The 17,134-nt window shown below is 45.4% G+C and overlaps 1 protein-coding gene across 3 annotated transcripts in view; it reads left to right on the top strand.

Annotated features, from left to right (window-relative positions):
• iqca1 (IQ motif containing with AAA domain 1) overlaps positions 1-16,508 on the top strand; it is a 200,030-nt gene extending 183,522 nt beyond the window's left edge. For 2 of the 3 annotated variants that reach the window (XM_038786291.1, XM_038786290.1), the window contains 2 exons: positions 1,360-1,598; positions 16,033-16,508. In XM_038786291.1, the coding sequence (XP_038642219.1) occupies positions 1,360-1,598; positions 16,033-16,179 (386 nt within the window). In that variant the 3' untranslated portion in view covers positions 16,180-16,508. The remainder of the gene's footprint in view (positions 1-1,359; positions 1,599-16,032) is intronic. The other variant, XM_038786292.1, reaches the window with a different exon arrangement.
• Positions 16,509-17,134: the final 626 nt, after the last annotated feature.

The following is a 17,134-nucleotide window of genomic DNA, read 5'->3' as shown; positions in this document are numbered from 1 at the left end:
CAGGACAGGTTAATGCCGGAAGATCCCACATACGGGATCTACCCAATTGCCATGCCTCGTGTAACATAGCAATGTGAATCCCATCCATTGTGGGTGGAATCACTTTCTGGCAAATCTACATATTAGAGTGAGACAGCTAGTCTCACTCTAATAGACGTTCCCAATATCTAACCAAGGTGTGGATCTAACACCTTCGCCTTGGAGGATTCCACTAACAGGGACTATGGGGGTCTCCCAGGGGATTGGAGGCACCCAGGTGTATGCCCTCTGGGTAGGGTGGTACCCTAGCACTGCTGATGCCACTTGGGCACACCCTGGCAGTGCCAACCTTTCACCCTGGCAGTGCAACCTGGATGCCTGACACTGCCAAGATGCCTGGGTGGTGCTGGCAGGGGCACTGCCAGGATGCCAGCCTGATACTGCCAAGCTGCCACTGGCATTCTTGCGCAGCGGTGATTGGGCCAGGGTGTGCAGTGTGGGGAGTGAGGGGGTAGAGGCCCGGGGACCTCCTTATAGTGATTTGGGGTTTGGGCGGATTTGGGCGCTGCGTTAGGGGCTTGGGAGATCGGGATGCCAGTTTTAAATGGCGCCCTGATCTCCCGCTGCACTGAGGAGTTCCAGCAGGTGGAGCTCCTCAGTGCACAAAATGGGGGCGAAGTGTTGCCTCGTCAGGGAATTCCCCGCTGAGGCCCCCAATCCACCTGGATGGATGTTAGATAGTGAGGTGTTTCTTGGCTCTCAAGCACTAGGAAACACCTGGCTAATATCACGAGCTATGGGACTGTCCCCATTCCTGAAAGAAGTGCTGTTAGGTCATTTGGACATTCTGAATTCTCCCTCAGTGTACCCAAACAGGCGCAAAAATGTGGTGACTAGGGGCTTTTCACAGTAACTTCACTGCAGTGTTAATATAAGCCTGCATGTGACAATAATAAAGATTATTATTATTCGGGTAGATCATGCCCAAAGACTCTTATGTTCTGAGTTTCATCCATATTATTTCCCACCCCTTTTCTTCCTCCTCGGTGTTTGACTGTTTTGTTTGTTTGGTAGCGGGCGGGGCAGTTAATGTTGGTAGTAGGCTATTAGCTTGTTATTAATCAGTTGTATTTACTGCATATTTCATCATTATTCTTGGTATAAATGAACAGTAATTGTGTTTAAATTTACAAACCTAGTGTTTGTAATTATTGGTCATCCAAGGGCCAAAGATTTTGGGTGTTTTTCGAAGAATTATTTGTTAATTCACTTATGTTATGTCTCCAGGACAAGTGGGGCTGGAATTGACTGCTCACTTGCCCAGGGTGTCATAACAATATTTATAGTAACTAATTAGTACTTTCTTGTTTCTTGTGTCAGTGTTATGGCGGAGCATAATTCAAGAAAATGGTGGGATCCTGACTAGTTCAATGGACCTGAGTTCCCTAGCTAAGGTTACTGATGGTTATACCCAGGGACACTTCTGCCAAGCTGCGAAATATGTTCTAACTGAACACCGCAGGAAGCAGCTGCACACAAAACCTCTAACTGCAGTAGAGTTTATCGCTCCTCTGGCCAAGAACGATCCTGTATACAAAGAGGAGGAGGAATTATTTAAGGTAAGGAGCAACTTTTAAAAAGAGTCACAATTGTTGTTTAATTGATAACTAAAGCGAACAAAGGGATATATTTGTGGGAGAAATACATTTTTATACAAGTGGCAAATTTTGGTTCATGGTCCGAGGACACAACATGAATTTCACACACCAAACTTGTGCAGAGACTTGGTAATTTCTCATACAGGTCGCCTGTGTCGACCATGTACAATTCCTGGTGGCCTACTCAAGTGCTGTTAGATTTACCATGATGTTCATTATTCTCTTTAAAGAATCAGGACATCAAAAAAGTTCTAGTAGTTTTTTTCGTGCCTCCTGAAAATCAATTTTAGAACAATTTCACTGAGAGGGCAATTTTAACCAAACTCTTTGGACAGAAAACCCATGGGATCAGTTGGAAAGCTGGTTTTATACTCCTCACAGTAGTACTCAATGGAAAGTAAAATTATTCAATATTGGATTTCTATCTGTCAGCTTCCCAATTGGCCTGTTATGTTAAAATTGTTTTAATCAGTTTGGACAAATCATGCAAAATCGTTGAGCCATGCCATTTGGCATGTTTGGTCAAGATTGATACTGATTGATACTCCAACGCCAGCAAAATTCTTTCCTCTTTTCACTGCTCTCTATCCAAGGTGACCATTTTTCACATGTAGGCCTCTAAATCAATATTGGCTGACAAATTGATCAAGGAAGCTACAAGGGAGCGGTCATCAGTTCATAACCATTTGTGAATTTCCATTTGAGATCAGACCACAGACCATAGATCGGTTTGATATTATGATTTGTAAAGCACAGCATTGCACTACACTAAGATGCTGATGATCTGAAGTTAATATAGCAGGTATGTCAGCATCAGGAAAAGGTTTGGTTAAATATTCAGGTAGACATCCTAAGTTAATCCATCTTAGTTTTATTTCCAGTAGCTGCTGTGCATTTTTATTTTTACTCATTCTTGTTTTCAAAGTGCATAAAATTCTATGTAAATAGAAACTAGAATATTTATCAGTGTTAGCAGTATTTCAAAAGTCTTCATTGTTGTATTGGAAAGAGATCACAATTTGTTTCCTGCTATTTAGATTTTTACCATGGTGCTAAAATGTCATGATATGCACAAAATAATTTCTGCTGAACTACTTAAGTAGAAGAAATTTGGTGATATGTTGAATAGAACATATTTAACTGTTTTAGAGTGTAGATCTACTCCCAAAGTGTTTAGGTGAGATTGTCACAGCTTGGTTTATATGAGACCTTACGACCAATCAAGAAAGGAGACACCAAGCGGAATATTGTGCCCTTCCTGATTATATATTTGCTGCAGAGGTGCATTTAACTGCGTGTGAAGGCCTCTGAATATCCTTCCAACCCCACGGTCAATTTAGGCCATTAAGTGAGCATTAATGTCCATTTAGGGGTCCCATCCTTCCACCACTGGTATTAAACCAGTAGCAGGTGTGGGGTAGCTCGCTATGTAGGGAGCATAACAAGCAAACACTGATATTCAACATTTCACCAAATTTATTCTACTTTAGTTCAGCACAAATTAGTTCCCAGGTTCTGTGGGGTGGGGGGGTGGGCAGGAGAGTCCCTTCAAAGATACTCAGTGCTGGATCAAGGGAACCAAACTCAGGAAAGGAGGGGCCACCGAAAGTCACTGCTATCTATTCCACCTCTTTCCCCCCCCCCCCCCCCACCCAGCTGCCCGTAACCCCTCCATCCCCCGACCTAGGACACCCCGTCCCACCATCGCTCACCTGTGCCTGGATACATCCTGGACCTGAGGCCATGGGTGCCTGTGGTAATAACACAGATACCGTCACTCCAGTGCCGAGTACCAAAATGCTGACGGCCTATAATGGCTGGCAGTTACCAACAGATGGTTTTCCACTTCAGGGGTCTTAGGTTCCAGTTGGAAGACCAGAATGGTACAAGAAGCGACTGGCTTTATAAAAAAAAAGGCAACCCGGCTGGCAGCTGGGATCACCACAGGATTTCACCTCGAATCTTTAGATCGCTGGTTCAATTCTGGCTTGAAGGAAGCCTTACCTCACTTTAGGGTGGCATGTGGTACAATGGTCAGCACTGCTGCCTACGGCATCGACGACCTGGGTTCGAATCCCGGCCCTGGATCACTGTCCACGTGGAGTTTGCACATTCTCTCCGTGTCTGCGTGGGTTTCACCCCCACAACCCAAAGATGTACAGGTTAGGTGGATTGGCTATGTTAAATTGCGCCTTAATTGGAAAACAAAATAATTGGGCACACAAAATTAAAATAAAAGGTTTCACCCCGAAAGTGCTTCATAGCCATAAAGCTTTCACTGTTGTAACATAGGTAAATATGGCTATGAATTTGTGCATGATACAGCTCGGTAAAGTAAAACAACATTTGACCTATTTTAGTGCTATTAGTTGAAGTCACTGGAAGACCTCCTCTGCTCCATAAATTGTATCAGTGGATTGACAGGGCCTAGATTTAGTGTCTCCAGGAGATGACACTTTTTACAGTGCAGCACTCCCTTAGTATGCTAAGGTACCATAGAGCATAGAACATAGTTTGATTAAAGATAGTCAGCGTGGTTTTGTGAGGGGCAGGTCATGCCTCACAAGTCTCATTGAATTCTTTGAGGATGTGACGAGACACACTGATGAAGGTCGGGCATTGGATGTGGTGTATATGGATTTCAGTAAGGCATTTCATAAGGTTCCCCATGGTAGGCTCATTCAGAAAGTTAGGCGACATGGGATACAGGGAAATGTGGCTGTCTGGATACAGAATTGGCTGGCCGAAGGAAGTCAGCGAGTGGTAGTGGATGGAAAGTATTCCGCTTGGAAGTCGGTGACCAGTGGTGTCCTGCAGGGATCTGTTCTGGGACCCCTGCTCTTTGTGGTTTTTAGAAATGACTTGGATGATGAAGTGGAAGGGTGGGTTAGTATGTTTGCCGATGACACAAAGGTTAGTGGAATTGCAGATAGTGTTGAGGGCTGTTGCAGGTTACAACAGGACATTGACAGGATGTAGAGCTGGACTGAGAAGTGGCAGATGGAGTTCAACCTAGATAAAGGCGAAGTGATTCATTTTGGAAGGTCGTATTTGAATGCTGAATACAGGGTTAAAGGCAGGATTCTTGGAAGTGTGGAGGAACAGAGGGATATTGGGTCCACGTACATAGATCCCTCTAAGTTGCCACCCAGGTTGATAGGGTTGTTAAGAAGGCGTATGGTGTGTTGGCTTTCATTAACCGGGGGATTGAGTTTAAGAGCCACAAGGTTTTGCTGCAGCTTTATAAAACCCTGGTTAGACCACACTTGGAATATTGTGTGCAGTTCTGATCGCCTCATTATAGGAAGGATGTGAATGCTTTGGAGAGTATGCAGACGAGATTTACCAGGATGTTGCTTGGACTGGACGGCATGTCTTATGAAGAAAGGTTTAGGGAGCTAGGGTTTTTCTCACTGGAGCGAAGAAGGAAGAGAGGTGACTTGTTAGGGGTGTACAAGGTGATGAGAGGCATGGATAAAGTGAATAGCAGAGACTTTTGCCCAAGGCGGAAATGGCTGTCACGAGGGGACATAATTTTAAGGTGATTGGAGGAAGGTATAGGGGAGATGTCCGAGGTAGGTTCTTTACGCAGAGAGTGGTGGGTGTGTGGAATGCACTGCCAGCAGAGGTGGTGGAGTCAGAGTCATTAGGGACATTTAAGCGACTCTGGACAGGCACATGGACAGCAGTAAATTGAAGGGGTGTAGGTTAGGTTGAACTTAGATTAGGATAAATGGTCGGCACAACATTGTGGGCCGAAGGGCCTATACTGTGCTGTACTGTTCCATGTTCTAACACGGGAGCATCAGAGGGAGGAGGATCCTCTCGGTCAAAAGCCTAGTGGGGGTACGTTTAAATATATTCAAGCACTGCTAGAGTTTGACGAGAATGATGTAGAAGCCTTTCTTATCTTATTTAAGATAGTATATAAACAATTTAATTGGGCAAAAACCATGTGGGTATTGTTGGTTCAAACAAAGTTATCACACAGAGCAGGTCAAAGTATTTGCATCACTATCAGAGTAGGTTTCCAAGGATTATGATGAGGTGAGAAAAGCCATCTTAAGTGCATATGAACTTTTGTCGGAAGCCTACAGACAGAAGTTTAGAAATCTAAGGCAAGAATCAGGTCAGACGTATACAGACTTTAAAATATTCGAACAAAATAACTTTGATACGTCAACAAGCAGTTTAAAAATTGACCTAACATATGAAGCTTTAGGGAAACGATTATTTTAAAGGAATTTAAAGATTCACTTCCCGCTGTAGTGAGAAATCATGCGGAAGAACAAAGTTAAAACTGCTCGGCAAGCAGCAGAAATGGCAGATGATTTTGAATTAGTTCATAAATCAAGAATTGGTTTTCTAAGTCCATTTCAATCTGTGAAGGATAGAAACTGGGGAAATGATAAATCCGCAGATGGTCAAGGTAAAGGAGTTGTAGATATTAAATAGATTGTGCCTCGGGTTAAAAGGGAAACCATGAGAGTGGAAGAGATAAGAAAACATAAATGTTTTCATTGTAATAAGGTTGGACACACAACACTGGTAGCTTAAAAGACGCACTGGGAAGACAGACTCTTAAAACCAGGTAAGAAAGTGGGTTTATTAAAATGAGAAAACGCCATGTTTGAAGCTGAAGAGATACAAAAAAAAAGAGTCTACAGGCGGTTCAGAGGTTTGTTGATAAGGTGTCAGATCTTTTTGAAGATTTTATTTGTGATGGCTAGGTTTACTCATATGTACAAGGTGACGTAGTCAAGGAGGATAAGATCTTAAGAGTTACAGCAGGAACAAGTCAATCTTTAATGGTGAGAGATAAGGAAACATGTTGTTCAGAAGGAGTTTTGCCAGAAAAGGTGGTAATAAGTGGAATTAGTGGTGAAATGAGTAGTGTGCCACTATGTAAGGTAAGGTTAGAGAGACCGGAGAGAAGTGGTGAAGTTGTGGTAGGAGTAATAGAAAAATAATCTTTTTCAAGGGTTCAATTTATCCTGGGTAATTTTATAGCTGGATCGCAGGTGAGAGTGATGCTTACTGTCATTGAAAAGCGGTGGAAAGTCGAACAGCTGAGGTGTGCAAGAAGCATATCCATATCCTGGGGTGTTTCCTGATTGTGTGGTGACAAGATGACAAAGTCACAGTTTGAGACAAGAGATAGAGAACTCGAAGAGTACAGATGGAGAGGCTGAGGTTCAGTTATCATGAACAATGTTTGATCAGATAGTTGATAAAGAACAAGAGTAGGTAGTGGATGAAGCGGATATCTTTAGTTCAAGAAAGTTGGTAGAATGACAGCAAAAGATTCAGAGATAAAGCAGTTCTATCAGAAAGCATATACAACAATAGAATCTAAGTTTATACCAGAATGTTATTACATTAGAAAGAATGTATTAATGAGGAATTAATAGCTACATAAAGCAATCCAATCAAATCAAGGTTCCAACTTTATGTCGAAGTTACAGATAGTTTAAGAATAAAGCAATTTTGATCAACTGTGTATTATCCAGAATCACAAGTAACATTAGAAAGGTGACATCAAACTTTAAAGACCATTGGGCCAATAGCGAGGGCTATCCAAAGAATTGGAATAAAGGAATTCCATTTATATTTTTTACAATTAGCAACGCACCTAATGAATCAAATAAATTCAGTCCATTTAAATTGATGTTTGGTCATTGACCACTTAAATTAATCAAACAGAAATTGGTGAGTCTGCATTCTGAGACTACTTGTCAAACATTTAAACGAGATTAACTATGGCTGGTGAGTGACTAGAAAACATTCAAAATTCTCACAGCATGCGATGAAGAAAGAGGAGGACAAGGAATCACAAATAAGTAGTTTTGTTAGTGGGGAGAAAGTATTAATATTGTTATCAATAGTACATAAACCATTAAAAGCGAGATTAAGTGAGTCTTATCAAATCAAAAGGAAATTAAGTGAGGTGAATTATTTGATTAGAACGCTATACAGAAGAAAAGTCAGAGCGTGTATCATGTTAATATGCTCAAAAGGTATGTTGATGGAGACGGAAAGGATAAGGTGTTAGTCATTGTAACTCAGGAAGAAGAGATAAATCTAGTGTGAGGGTCCTTCCTGTTTATTCCCTTATTTCCAGTTTCTTTTATTTTATTATTTTTAATCCATGTATGAGCAATGGTCATGTGCCTTTAATTGAAGCATCAGAATTCACAAGTTACAGGGGAGAACTTTCTGCTATTCTCAGCTGGTTTGAACAGGAGGCTGCAGACGTGCCGGCATCAGAGAGAGAGGAGTGGGACTCGGTTTGATTGCTTGGCTGGTGGTCAGAATATTGGCCCAAAAGGCCGTATTCTGCCCAGCAACAGGTGGTAATTGGCTCCTATCCCAGTGGAATGCTTTTCAGAGTCCCAAGGAGCTTCAGTTTTATACTGGTTTGAGAAAAACAAGGTCCTCCTCTCTCCTCCGTGTTATCTCCAGAAACGTTGTATTTCTGGCAATGTAGAGAGAATCTAAATGAATCTATCTATAGGAAATCACTGTGGGCTGCAAGCAAAGACCAGACCCTGCTATCTCTCCAGAAAACCTGCGAGTACTATACATCTGAAACTACAGAGGAATTAAAAGCAAAGTTGAAGAGAAGAGATGTTCTGGAAACCATCATCTGAAACAAAATCCCTACAGTGCAGAAGGAGGCCATTCGAGTCAGCACCGCCCCTCTGAAAGAGTACCCTACCTCAGCCCATACCCCTGCCCTATCCACATAACACCACCCAGGGGCAGGTTACCATAGTCAATCCACCGAACTGCACATCTTTGGACCATGAGAGGAAACCCACGCAGACACTGGAAGAATGTGCAAACTCCACAGAGACAGTCACCTGGGGTTGCCACCGTGCCGCCCCAAAGACTTTTTTTCTGTTACTTATGATTTTTTATATCCTTTTCATCCCCTCAGTATTTGTCGGTTTAGTGTGTGTGTGTATGGAGAGGGAGAGAGAGTGTGGGTGGCAAGTTAAAGTGGCATATTTCATTATCGCTCTGGTTATAAATAAACAGTAATTGTGTTTACCTTTATACCCCTGGGGACTATAATTAATGGGAAGCCAAGGACCAAAGACTTTGGGTATTTTTCGAAGAATTATTGGCTAATTCCCTGGCGTTGTGACTCAGGGTCAAGTGGGGCTGGAATTGACCGTGCACTAGCCCAGGGTGTCGTAGCAGCACATGATTCTGAATTAGACATTGATCAAAATAGATTGGACAGTGAGGAAGTAATAAGTAATTTAGATAATGTACTGAGTTACCTTCCAAAGGAAAGTCAAAGTGACCTGAAAGAGTTATTAAAGTCACATCGAGCTATATGTGGGAACAAAGTATGAAGTACAAAAGTAATTGTACATCATGCAGATGGAGGAAATGCTAATCCAATTAAGCAATATCCATAAAGGCTCAATCCACTGAAGTTAGCACAGGTACAAAAGGAGATTGACAGCATGTTTAAGAATGATATAATTGAAGGGAGTTTCAACGATTTGAGCTTGCCTATTGTGATGGCCGGATGGAACACAATGATTGTGTGAGCACTATAGAAAAGTTATGGATTCCGATTTTTATTATTTTCCTCATTTGGAAAACTGTGTTGACAAGGTGGGATGAGTGAATTTTATTCCCAAACTTGACTTACTTGAAGGATACTGGCAAGTACCTTTGACAGAGCAAAGGACGTTTCGGATTTTGTGACGCCAGATGGTCTGTATAAGTTTAAAGTTATGGGGCAGGATTCTCCATACCGTCAGCCCCATTTCTGGCATGGCACCCCTGCCCACTGGCAGCGGGATTCTCCGTTCCAAGAGCTGGCCAGGATTCTCCGTACCGACAGCAGGATTCTCTGTTTTCGCAGCCGGCCAATGGGGTTTCCCCATTGTAGCCACGCCCATGCCATCGGAAAACCCACGGGCTGCAAGTTACTTGCCAGTCATGGTGGAAGAATAAGGTGCAAGGCCTAGAAATCTGTTTGACACTGACATCAATTTGCAGCGGTAACATGCACTGGTGCCTGCCATTCCGTGTGGAAGTCCCACCTGAGGCCAACGTGAACCTTATTTGCATCTCGTTAATGGGATGCAGAGAGCCTGCAACTCCTAGACCCTGGAACACTTTAGCAGTGGGTTGAGACAAATCTGTAGGTGAGTCTTTCAGATTTGAGTCCTTGGAGGTCCATCTTCCAGTCGCAGAATGTGCCTTTAGATCTATCTTAATTTTCAGGCAGTCCATATTGATGCATTATCAATTACAACGAGACGAGAGTAGAATGTAATCGAGGCTTTATTACACTGAGATGTGTGGCCTCCTACAGCAGCTGACGAAATGGCTGAAATGGAGAGCACACACATTTATACTCAGCCTACTGGGTGGAACCAGCAGGCAGGGATCTACCCCTGTACCTGTAATACAGGGGCCTTACCGTAATACCCATAGATACAATATAATACAACGGTGGTGACTACCACATTCGCTCCCTGTTAAAAAGGAGTCCAGAGGGGGTGGTGGAAAACTTTATACGTACAGATTGGTTTTAAAATTACAGAGAAGGTTACAAATTTAGACGATCAGGCGCCTTGATCTGTCGTCGAGAGCGCCGCAATGCTGGTGGCAACACCGGCATCGGCTTGGTCTTCGGTGACTCCGGGAGCGTGTCGAAGTCCTCTTCATCCCCGGGTGGGAGCAAGTGGAGGACGGATTGTCCTGGAGCTGGGGCTGCGGTGGGGTGCGCCGGGGGAAGGGAGGGTGGCGCTGTGCAGAGGGGGAGGTGTGTGGGGACCCAGCTGATGCCAGGTCCCTGAGGGAGACTGTGTCTTGACGGCCGTCGGGATACGCTACGTAGGCGTACTGCAGGTTTGTGTGGAGTAGCTGTACCCTCTCAACCAACGGGTCCGCCTTGTGGAGCCGCACGTGTTTACGGAGGAGAATGGGTCCTGGAGCTGCCAGCCGCTTTGGGAGCGAAACCCCGGAGGTGGACTTTCTGGAGAAGGCAAAGAGACGTTCATGGGGGGTTTCATTAGTCGCAGTGCACAGGAGCGACCGAATGGAGTGAAGTGCGTCGGGGAGGACCTCCTGCCAGCGGGAGGCTGGGAGATTTCTGGACCGTAGGGCCAGCTGGCCGGCCCTCCAGACCGTCCCATTCTCCCGCTCCACCTGCCCGTTTCCCCAGGGGTTGTAGCTGGTCGTCCTGCTCGAGGCAATGCCCCTGTTGAGCAGGTACGGGCGCAGCTTATCGCTCATAAATGAGGATCCCCGGTCGCTGTGGACGTAGGCGGGGGAACCGAACAGAGCGAAGATGGTGTTGAGGGCTTTGATGACGGTGGCAAACGTCATATCGGGGCATGGGACGGCGAAGGGGAATCGGGAATACTCGTCAACCACATTAAGAACGTACGTGTATCGATCGGTGGAGGGGATGGGCACTTTTAAGTCCACGCTGAGGCGTTCTAAGGGGCGGGACGCCTTCACCAGACGCGCACGGTCTGGCCGGTAGAAGTGCGGTTTACACTCTGTGCAGACCTGGCAGTCTCTGGTGATCGCCCTGACTTCCTCATTGGGTAGGGCAGATTGTGGGCCTTAATGAAGTGGTAAAATCGGGGAACTCCTGGATGACAGAGATTGTCGTGCAGGGTCCGGAGTCAGTCCACTTGTGCGCTGGAACATGTACCTCGGAACAGGGCATCTGGGGGCTCGTTGAGCTTACCGGGGCGATACAAAATCTCGTAATTGTAGGTGGAGAGCTCGATCGTCCATCTCAAGATTTTACCATTTTTGATCTTACCCTGCTGCGTGTTGTTAAACATGAAGGCAACCAACCGTTGGTCAGTGAGGAGAGTGAATCTCCTGGCAGCCAGGTAATGCCTCCAATGCCGCACAGCTTCTACTATGGCCTGGGCCTCCTCGACGGAAGAGTGCCGAATTTCAGAGGCATGGATGGTGCGGGAAAAGAATGCCACAGGCCTGCCTGCCTGGTTGAGGGTGGCGGCATCGCTCTCGACTTGGAAGGGGAGCGTCTCGTCAACCGCGTGCATTGCAGCCTTCGCGATGTCGGCCTTGATACGGTTGAAGGCCTGGTGAGCCTCGGCCGTCAATGGGAAAGCGGTGGATTGAATGAGTGGGCGGGCCTTATCCGCATAGTTTGGGACCCACTGGGCGTAATACGAAAAGAACCCCAGGCATTGTTTGAGGGCCTTGGGGCAGTGGGGGAGGGGGAGTTCCATGAGGGGGCCATGCGGTCGGGGCCGGGCCCCAGAACTCCGTTCTGAGCCACATAGCCGAGGTTGGCTATTCGGTTGGTGCTGAACACACACTTCTCCTTGTTGTAAGTTAGGTTGAGGAGAGTGGCGGTGTGGAGAAATTTGAAAAGGTTAGCGTCGTGGTCCTGATGGTCGTGGCCGCAGATGGTGACGTTGTCCAGGTATGGGAAAGTGGCCAGCAGTCCGTACCGGTTAACCATTCGGTCCATCTCCCGTTGGAAGACCGAGACCCCGTTGGTGACGCCTAAGGGGAACCTAAGGAAATGGTAAAGACGGCGGCGGCCGTCTGCTTCAAACGCAGTGTATGGGCGGTCCGCCTTACGGATGGGGAGCTGGTGGTAGGCAGATTTCAAGTCCACTGTCGAGAAGACCCAGTACTGTGCAATCTGATTGACCATATCAGACATGCATGGGAGGGGGTACGCATCGAGCTGCGTGTCCAGGTTGATGATCTGACTGTAGTCAATGACCATCCTGTCTTTCTCCCTGGTTTTCACCACTACCACTTGTGCTCTCCAGGGGTGTTGCTGGCCTCGATGATACCTTCCCACAGCAGCCGCTGGACCTCAGACCTGATGAAAGTGCTGTCCTGGGCGCTGTACCGTCTGCTGCGGGTGCCGACGGGTTTGCAATCCGGGGTGAGGTTTGCAAAAAGGGAAGGTGGGTCGAATTTAAGGGTCGCGAGGCCGAAATAGTAAGGGGTGGTAGGGGCCCGCCAAATTTCAGGGTTAGACTCTGGAGGTTGCACTGGAAATCCAGGCCGAGTAGCAAGGCAGCGCAGAGGGTGGGGAGGACGTAGAGCCGGAAGCCGCTGAACTCTACGCCCTGGACGGTGAGCGTGGCGATGCAGTACCCCCGGATTGCCACAGAGTGGGATCCGGAGGCCAGGGAGATTCCTTGGTTATCGGGGTGTACCGCGTGGGAGCAGCGCCTTACCGTATCGGGGTGGGTGAAGCTCTCAGTGCTCCCGGAGTCCAGATGGCAGGATATCTTGTGGCCATCGGCCTTCACCTTTGTCGAAGTGGTCGCGAGGTTGTGCAGTCGAGACTGGTCGATCGTGACCGAAGCGAGACGCGGCTGGTCGTCGGTGGTTGCAGGCGATGAGCGGCCCGATGGGCAGGGGTCCTGAGGTGGGGAAGATGGCGGAGCCCGCGGGCCGCACGTGTCCTGGGGCAGACAAGATGGCGGCGCCCATTGGTTCTGAGGCAAGGAAGATAGCGATGCCCATGGGTTGCACGTGTGGTGAGTGGAGCAAGATGGCGGCGCCCACTGGCTGCACGTGGGGGGTGCCAGGACAATAACGGCGATTGAGCGGGCCTGGCACACTGCAGCAAAATGTCCCTTCTTGCCACAGGCCTTGCAGAGCGCACTCCGCTGTTGTTGAAAACTCACCACTATTCTTAGAATTCCCCCTATACCAAAAAAGGCTGACATTCTAAATGGTGAACAGGGATTCTCACTCCCTGACTCCTATGCAGGCTTCGGTGGGTGCTATTCAGGTCAAACTATGTTTTCAAGTTATCCCCCGATATAACCCATACCTTCACAGATGATTTCATCTACTTACCACTTAGTCGCATCGATCCTGGGTCCCACATTGCTAAGTAAGTAAAGTAGACTTTGGAATAGCCACTGTTTCAGGTTGAAATTTTAAGTTACTTTATTATTATATTTTTTCTTTTAAAAGCTGCAATCACAGTCCTTCCAGAAAGGTAAAAAGATCTTGCTTCTGGATCCTTCTGGTTGGTTGAAGGGACCTTCAGGCCTACCTTGACAATCAATGTTCTTTAAAGTCTGGTCTTCTTTAGATGTATTTGCTGGTTAGCTCGGTTGCTATGTCTTATCTTTCCAATGTAACGAGCTGTGAGAGCCGACTCTGAGCTGACTCTGAACAGACTCTGCCTCCTCTTTAAAGTCTGGTCTTCTTTAGACGTATTAGCTGTTTTAGCTCGGCTACTTTGTTTTGTCCCTTTCCCATGACCGAGCTGACTGTAAGCTGACTCTGAGCTGCTTGTTCCTTCTCTGTTTCTCTCCTTCTCTCCTGGACTTCCTAATCTCCTCTCCCCTTTCTCAGGGTTTATATATCTTTCTAACAGTTATTAAGTTTTTATGACTTTATTGTAAAGTAACTTTTATTTCACTTGGATTGTAAAAGGTACTTTTAATCTGAATTTTTCTAACACAACTAAGTATTCATTTTGGGCATGGCCTCAGCCCTCAGGTCTATTACAATGTCCTTTGTGATGTTCAAAATGCTTTGATTTCAAGAGAGGTGTGAATCTTGGTTACTGTCATTTCTGTAGTTTTATTTTCCAATTGTGTCCCCAGCTCATAATTTTAACTTTGATTTTGGCTTTAAATTATGTTTCTCATAGACTGATAGTCTCCAATTTACTTTAATGTACCTGGTGTTAGCAGAATTTCACACCTATATATTTGCCCCCCTAGTCATTCTTTTCTATCTGCTGATTTTACTTCAATGAAGGTGTGAATCATTGCTTTTAGCGTAATGCTAAAAATCCACTTAGTTATGACTTGAAAGGTTTACATTTATCACCTAACTCAACTGAAACCCTCATCCATGCTTTTCCAGATGCTTACTAAGATGGTTAATTTCAATGAAGGTGTGAGCCATTGTTTTTTAGCTTCATACAAAAATCCTCTTTGTTTGTTTGGGAGAAGGAATCTGCATTTTATAATCCTGCTCTTTGAAGCTGCTGTTAACCCTTCATGGGATCTTTCCCTGTATCCTCTCATGTTTCTCTCAGACCAGATATTGCCAGACTTCCCTGTTTCAAATGACACATCTTTCCATATTATCAATTACACTGCACCGGGCAGCGCTGCCGGGGATGTTTTGTCTGTCCACAGAAGTAGCATTTGGGTCCCCCGGGGTTGGTTGGCTGCCGCGCGACACAGGCGTGGGGTTGGCTGAGGGTGGTCGCTGATGGGGTCCATGATGGGGTGGCCGCCGGCGGGGTCCACGATGCACGGGGTGGGGGGGGGGGGGGCGTGCGGTCGGGAGCATAAGCCTGTATGTTGCGTGAGACGACTGTGAGCGAGAGCGCTAGTTTCTTGGTCGCCACGAGGTCAGGCGTGGCCCCTTCTAAGAGGCTCTGGCGGATGTAGTCAGACCCTATGCCTGTAATGAACGCGTCTCTCATTAGCAGGTTCGAATGTTCAGTGGGTGAAACGGCCTGGCAGTCACAGTCTCTCACTGTCTCTTACCAGGGCGAGCAGGGCACGCCAGAAATCTTCCACAGATTCACCGGGAAGTTGGTGCCGCGTGGATAGGAGATGCCTGGTGTAGATCTTCAAAGTCCGCTGAGCATAATTCTCCTTCAGTAGCACCATGGCCTCTGCGTAGGTCGGCGCGTCCTGGATGAGGGGAAAAACGTTGGACCTCAGCCATGGGTACAGAATCTGGAGCTTCTGTGCTTCTGGGATTGGGTCTGGCGCAGACCCGATGTATGCTTCAAAGCAAGCTAGCCAATGTGCGAAGTCTTTTTTGGCGTTGTCTGCTTGAGGATGCAGCTGCAGGTGATACGGCTTGATGCGGAGGTCCATCTCTGAAAAATCTCTGTGTAAAAAATTGATGAACTATCAATTACGACTAAACAAGAGTAGAATGTAATCGAGGCTTTATTACACAGAGATGTGTGGCCTCCTACAGCAGCTGACGAAATGGCTGCTATTCGGAGAGCACACACATTTATACTCCACTTACTGGACGGAACCAGCAGGCAGAGATCTACCCCCGTGCCTGGAGTACAGGGGACTTACCCTAATACCCATATATACAATATAATACAACGGTAGTTACTACCACACATCATCTGTCTTTAATAATGGATCAATGATGTTGGGAATCTGGACACAACTACAGACTACGCGCCATCCATGTCCAACCCACCACTGATATGGCATAAAACACCCAGGGGCATAAGTAGTGAGGTCGGGTCCAGGTGATTTGGTGTGTTTTCCTGCCAGCCTTGGCAGTGGGAAACATTCCACCTTCCCATTCCCACCACGGCACATAGTCTCAAAATGGGAGAATTTTTCCCTCTGTGTTAGAATGCACATCAGATATAACTGTTTCTTTTCTTACTCAGAGTTGGTATGCCAAAACACCACTGGGCAAAAAGAGAGCGAAAGCCACAAAGGAAAAAGAAAACAAAGAAGGAAGCGAAAAGAAAAAAAAGGGAAATAAAGGGAAGAAAGAAAAGGAAGTGAAGAAAAAAGGAAGAAAGAAAAAATAAAAATATTCTTAAGTCAGGTGTATAATTTATGTTGCATTCCATCAGTTGTAAGTATCCTGTGGCAAGGGTTGAGTAAGGTTTATTATTATTATATTGTTTGACAAAAATAGTCATTGTTAACGCACTGAGTGGTTTCTTTTGAATCAACATAAATCTTTTGCTATATATGATTGTGTGATGTCACTTCCTGCAGTCGCCATCTTGCATATAGACAGTAGGCACAAACCATCGTGTGCGAGTTATACAAAATGGCATCTGTAGTAATGAGGAAATGACACAATCAATCTTATGACGTGTATTTTTCTAATAAAAATAAATTTTAAAATTGGAACAAATGCACGCCTCGCAAAATCTTTATAAATTATGCACAGTCTAGGAATTTCCCAAAAGAACTTTTGCCACCTGCTAAGTCGACTCATTGCAATAAGGGCAACCTCCATTACAAAGAATATACATCATGTTTTTCTCGACCATGATTTGGATCTACTGGAAGGTGCTATTGGCTGATTGTTCACTGTAACCGTACTATATTGGTATTATCACACAATGTTACAGAATTTGGCACTTCTACCGGCTTGGTTCAGTTTCCAATTCAGCAATTAGTTAATCTATTCTTTTGGGATACTGTAAGTAAACAAAAAAAAGACAGGCAACAGAGACTGAATAAACAGACAAAAAAAAGAGAGAAAAACAGATAAAAATAGTGAAAAAAGACAGACAAATTAACCAAAGTAAAGAGAAAAATAAACAGGAAAAAGATATGGAAAAGACAGGAAAAATTGAAAAGACAGATAAACTAGCCAAACCAGCCTGAAAAATAAGAGAAAGAGGAGAGAAAAACAAAAAATTTGACTAATAATGCAGAAAAAGATAGAGAAAAAACTAGAAGACAGGGACAGAACAATTGAAGACAGAAACTAAAATAGAAAAAAATGATGAAAACAAAGCAGGAAAA

The sequence above is a fragment of the Scyliorhinus canicula genome, chromosome 2 (assembly GCF_902713615.1).
Source record: "Scyliorhinus canicula chromosome 2, sScyCan1.1, whole genome shotgun sequence".
In the NCBI taxonomy this organism is placed as follows: Eukaryota; Metazoa; Chordata; class Chondrichthyes; order Carcharhiniformes; family Scyliorhinidae; genus Scyliorhinus; species Scyliorhinus canicula.
This window is presented reverse-complemented; position numbering and strand designations above follow the sequence as displayed.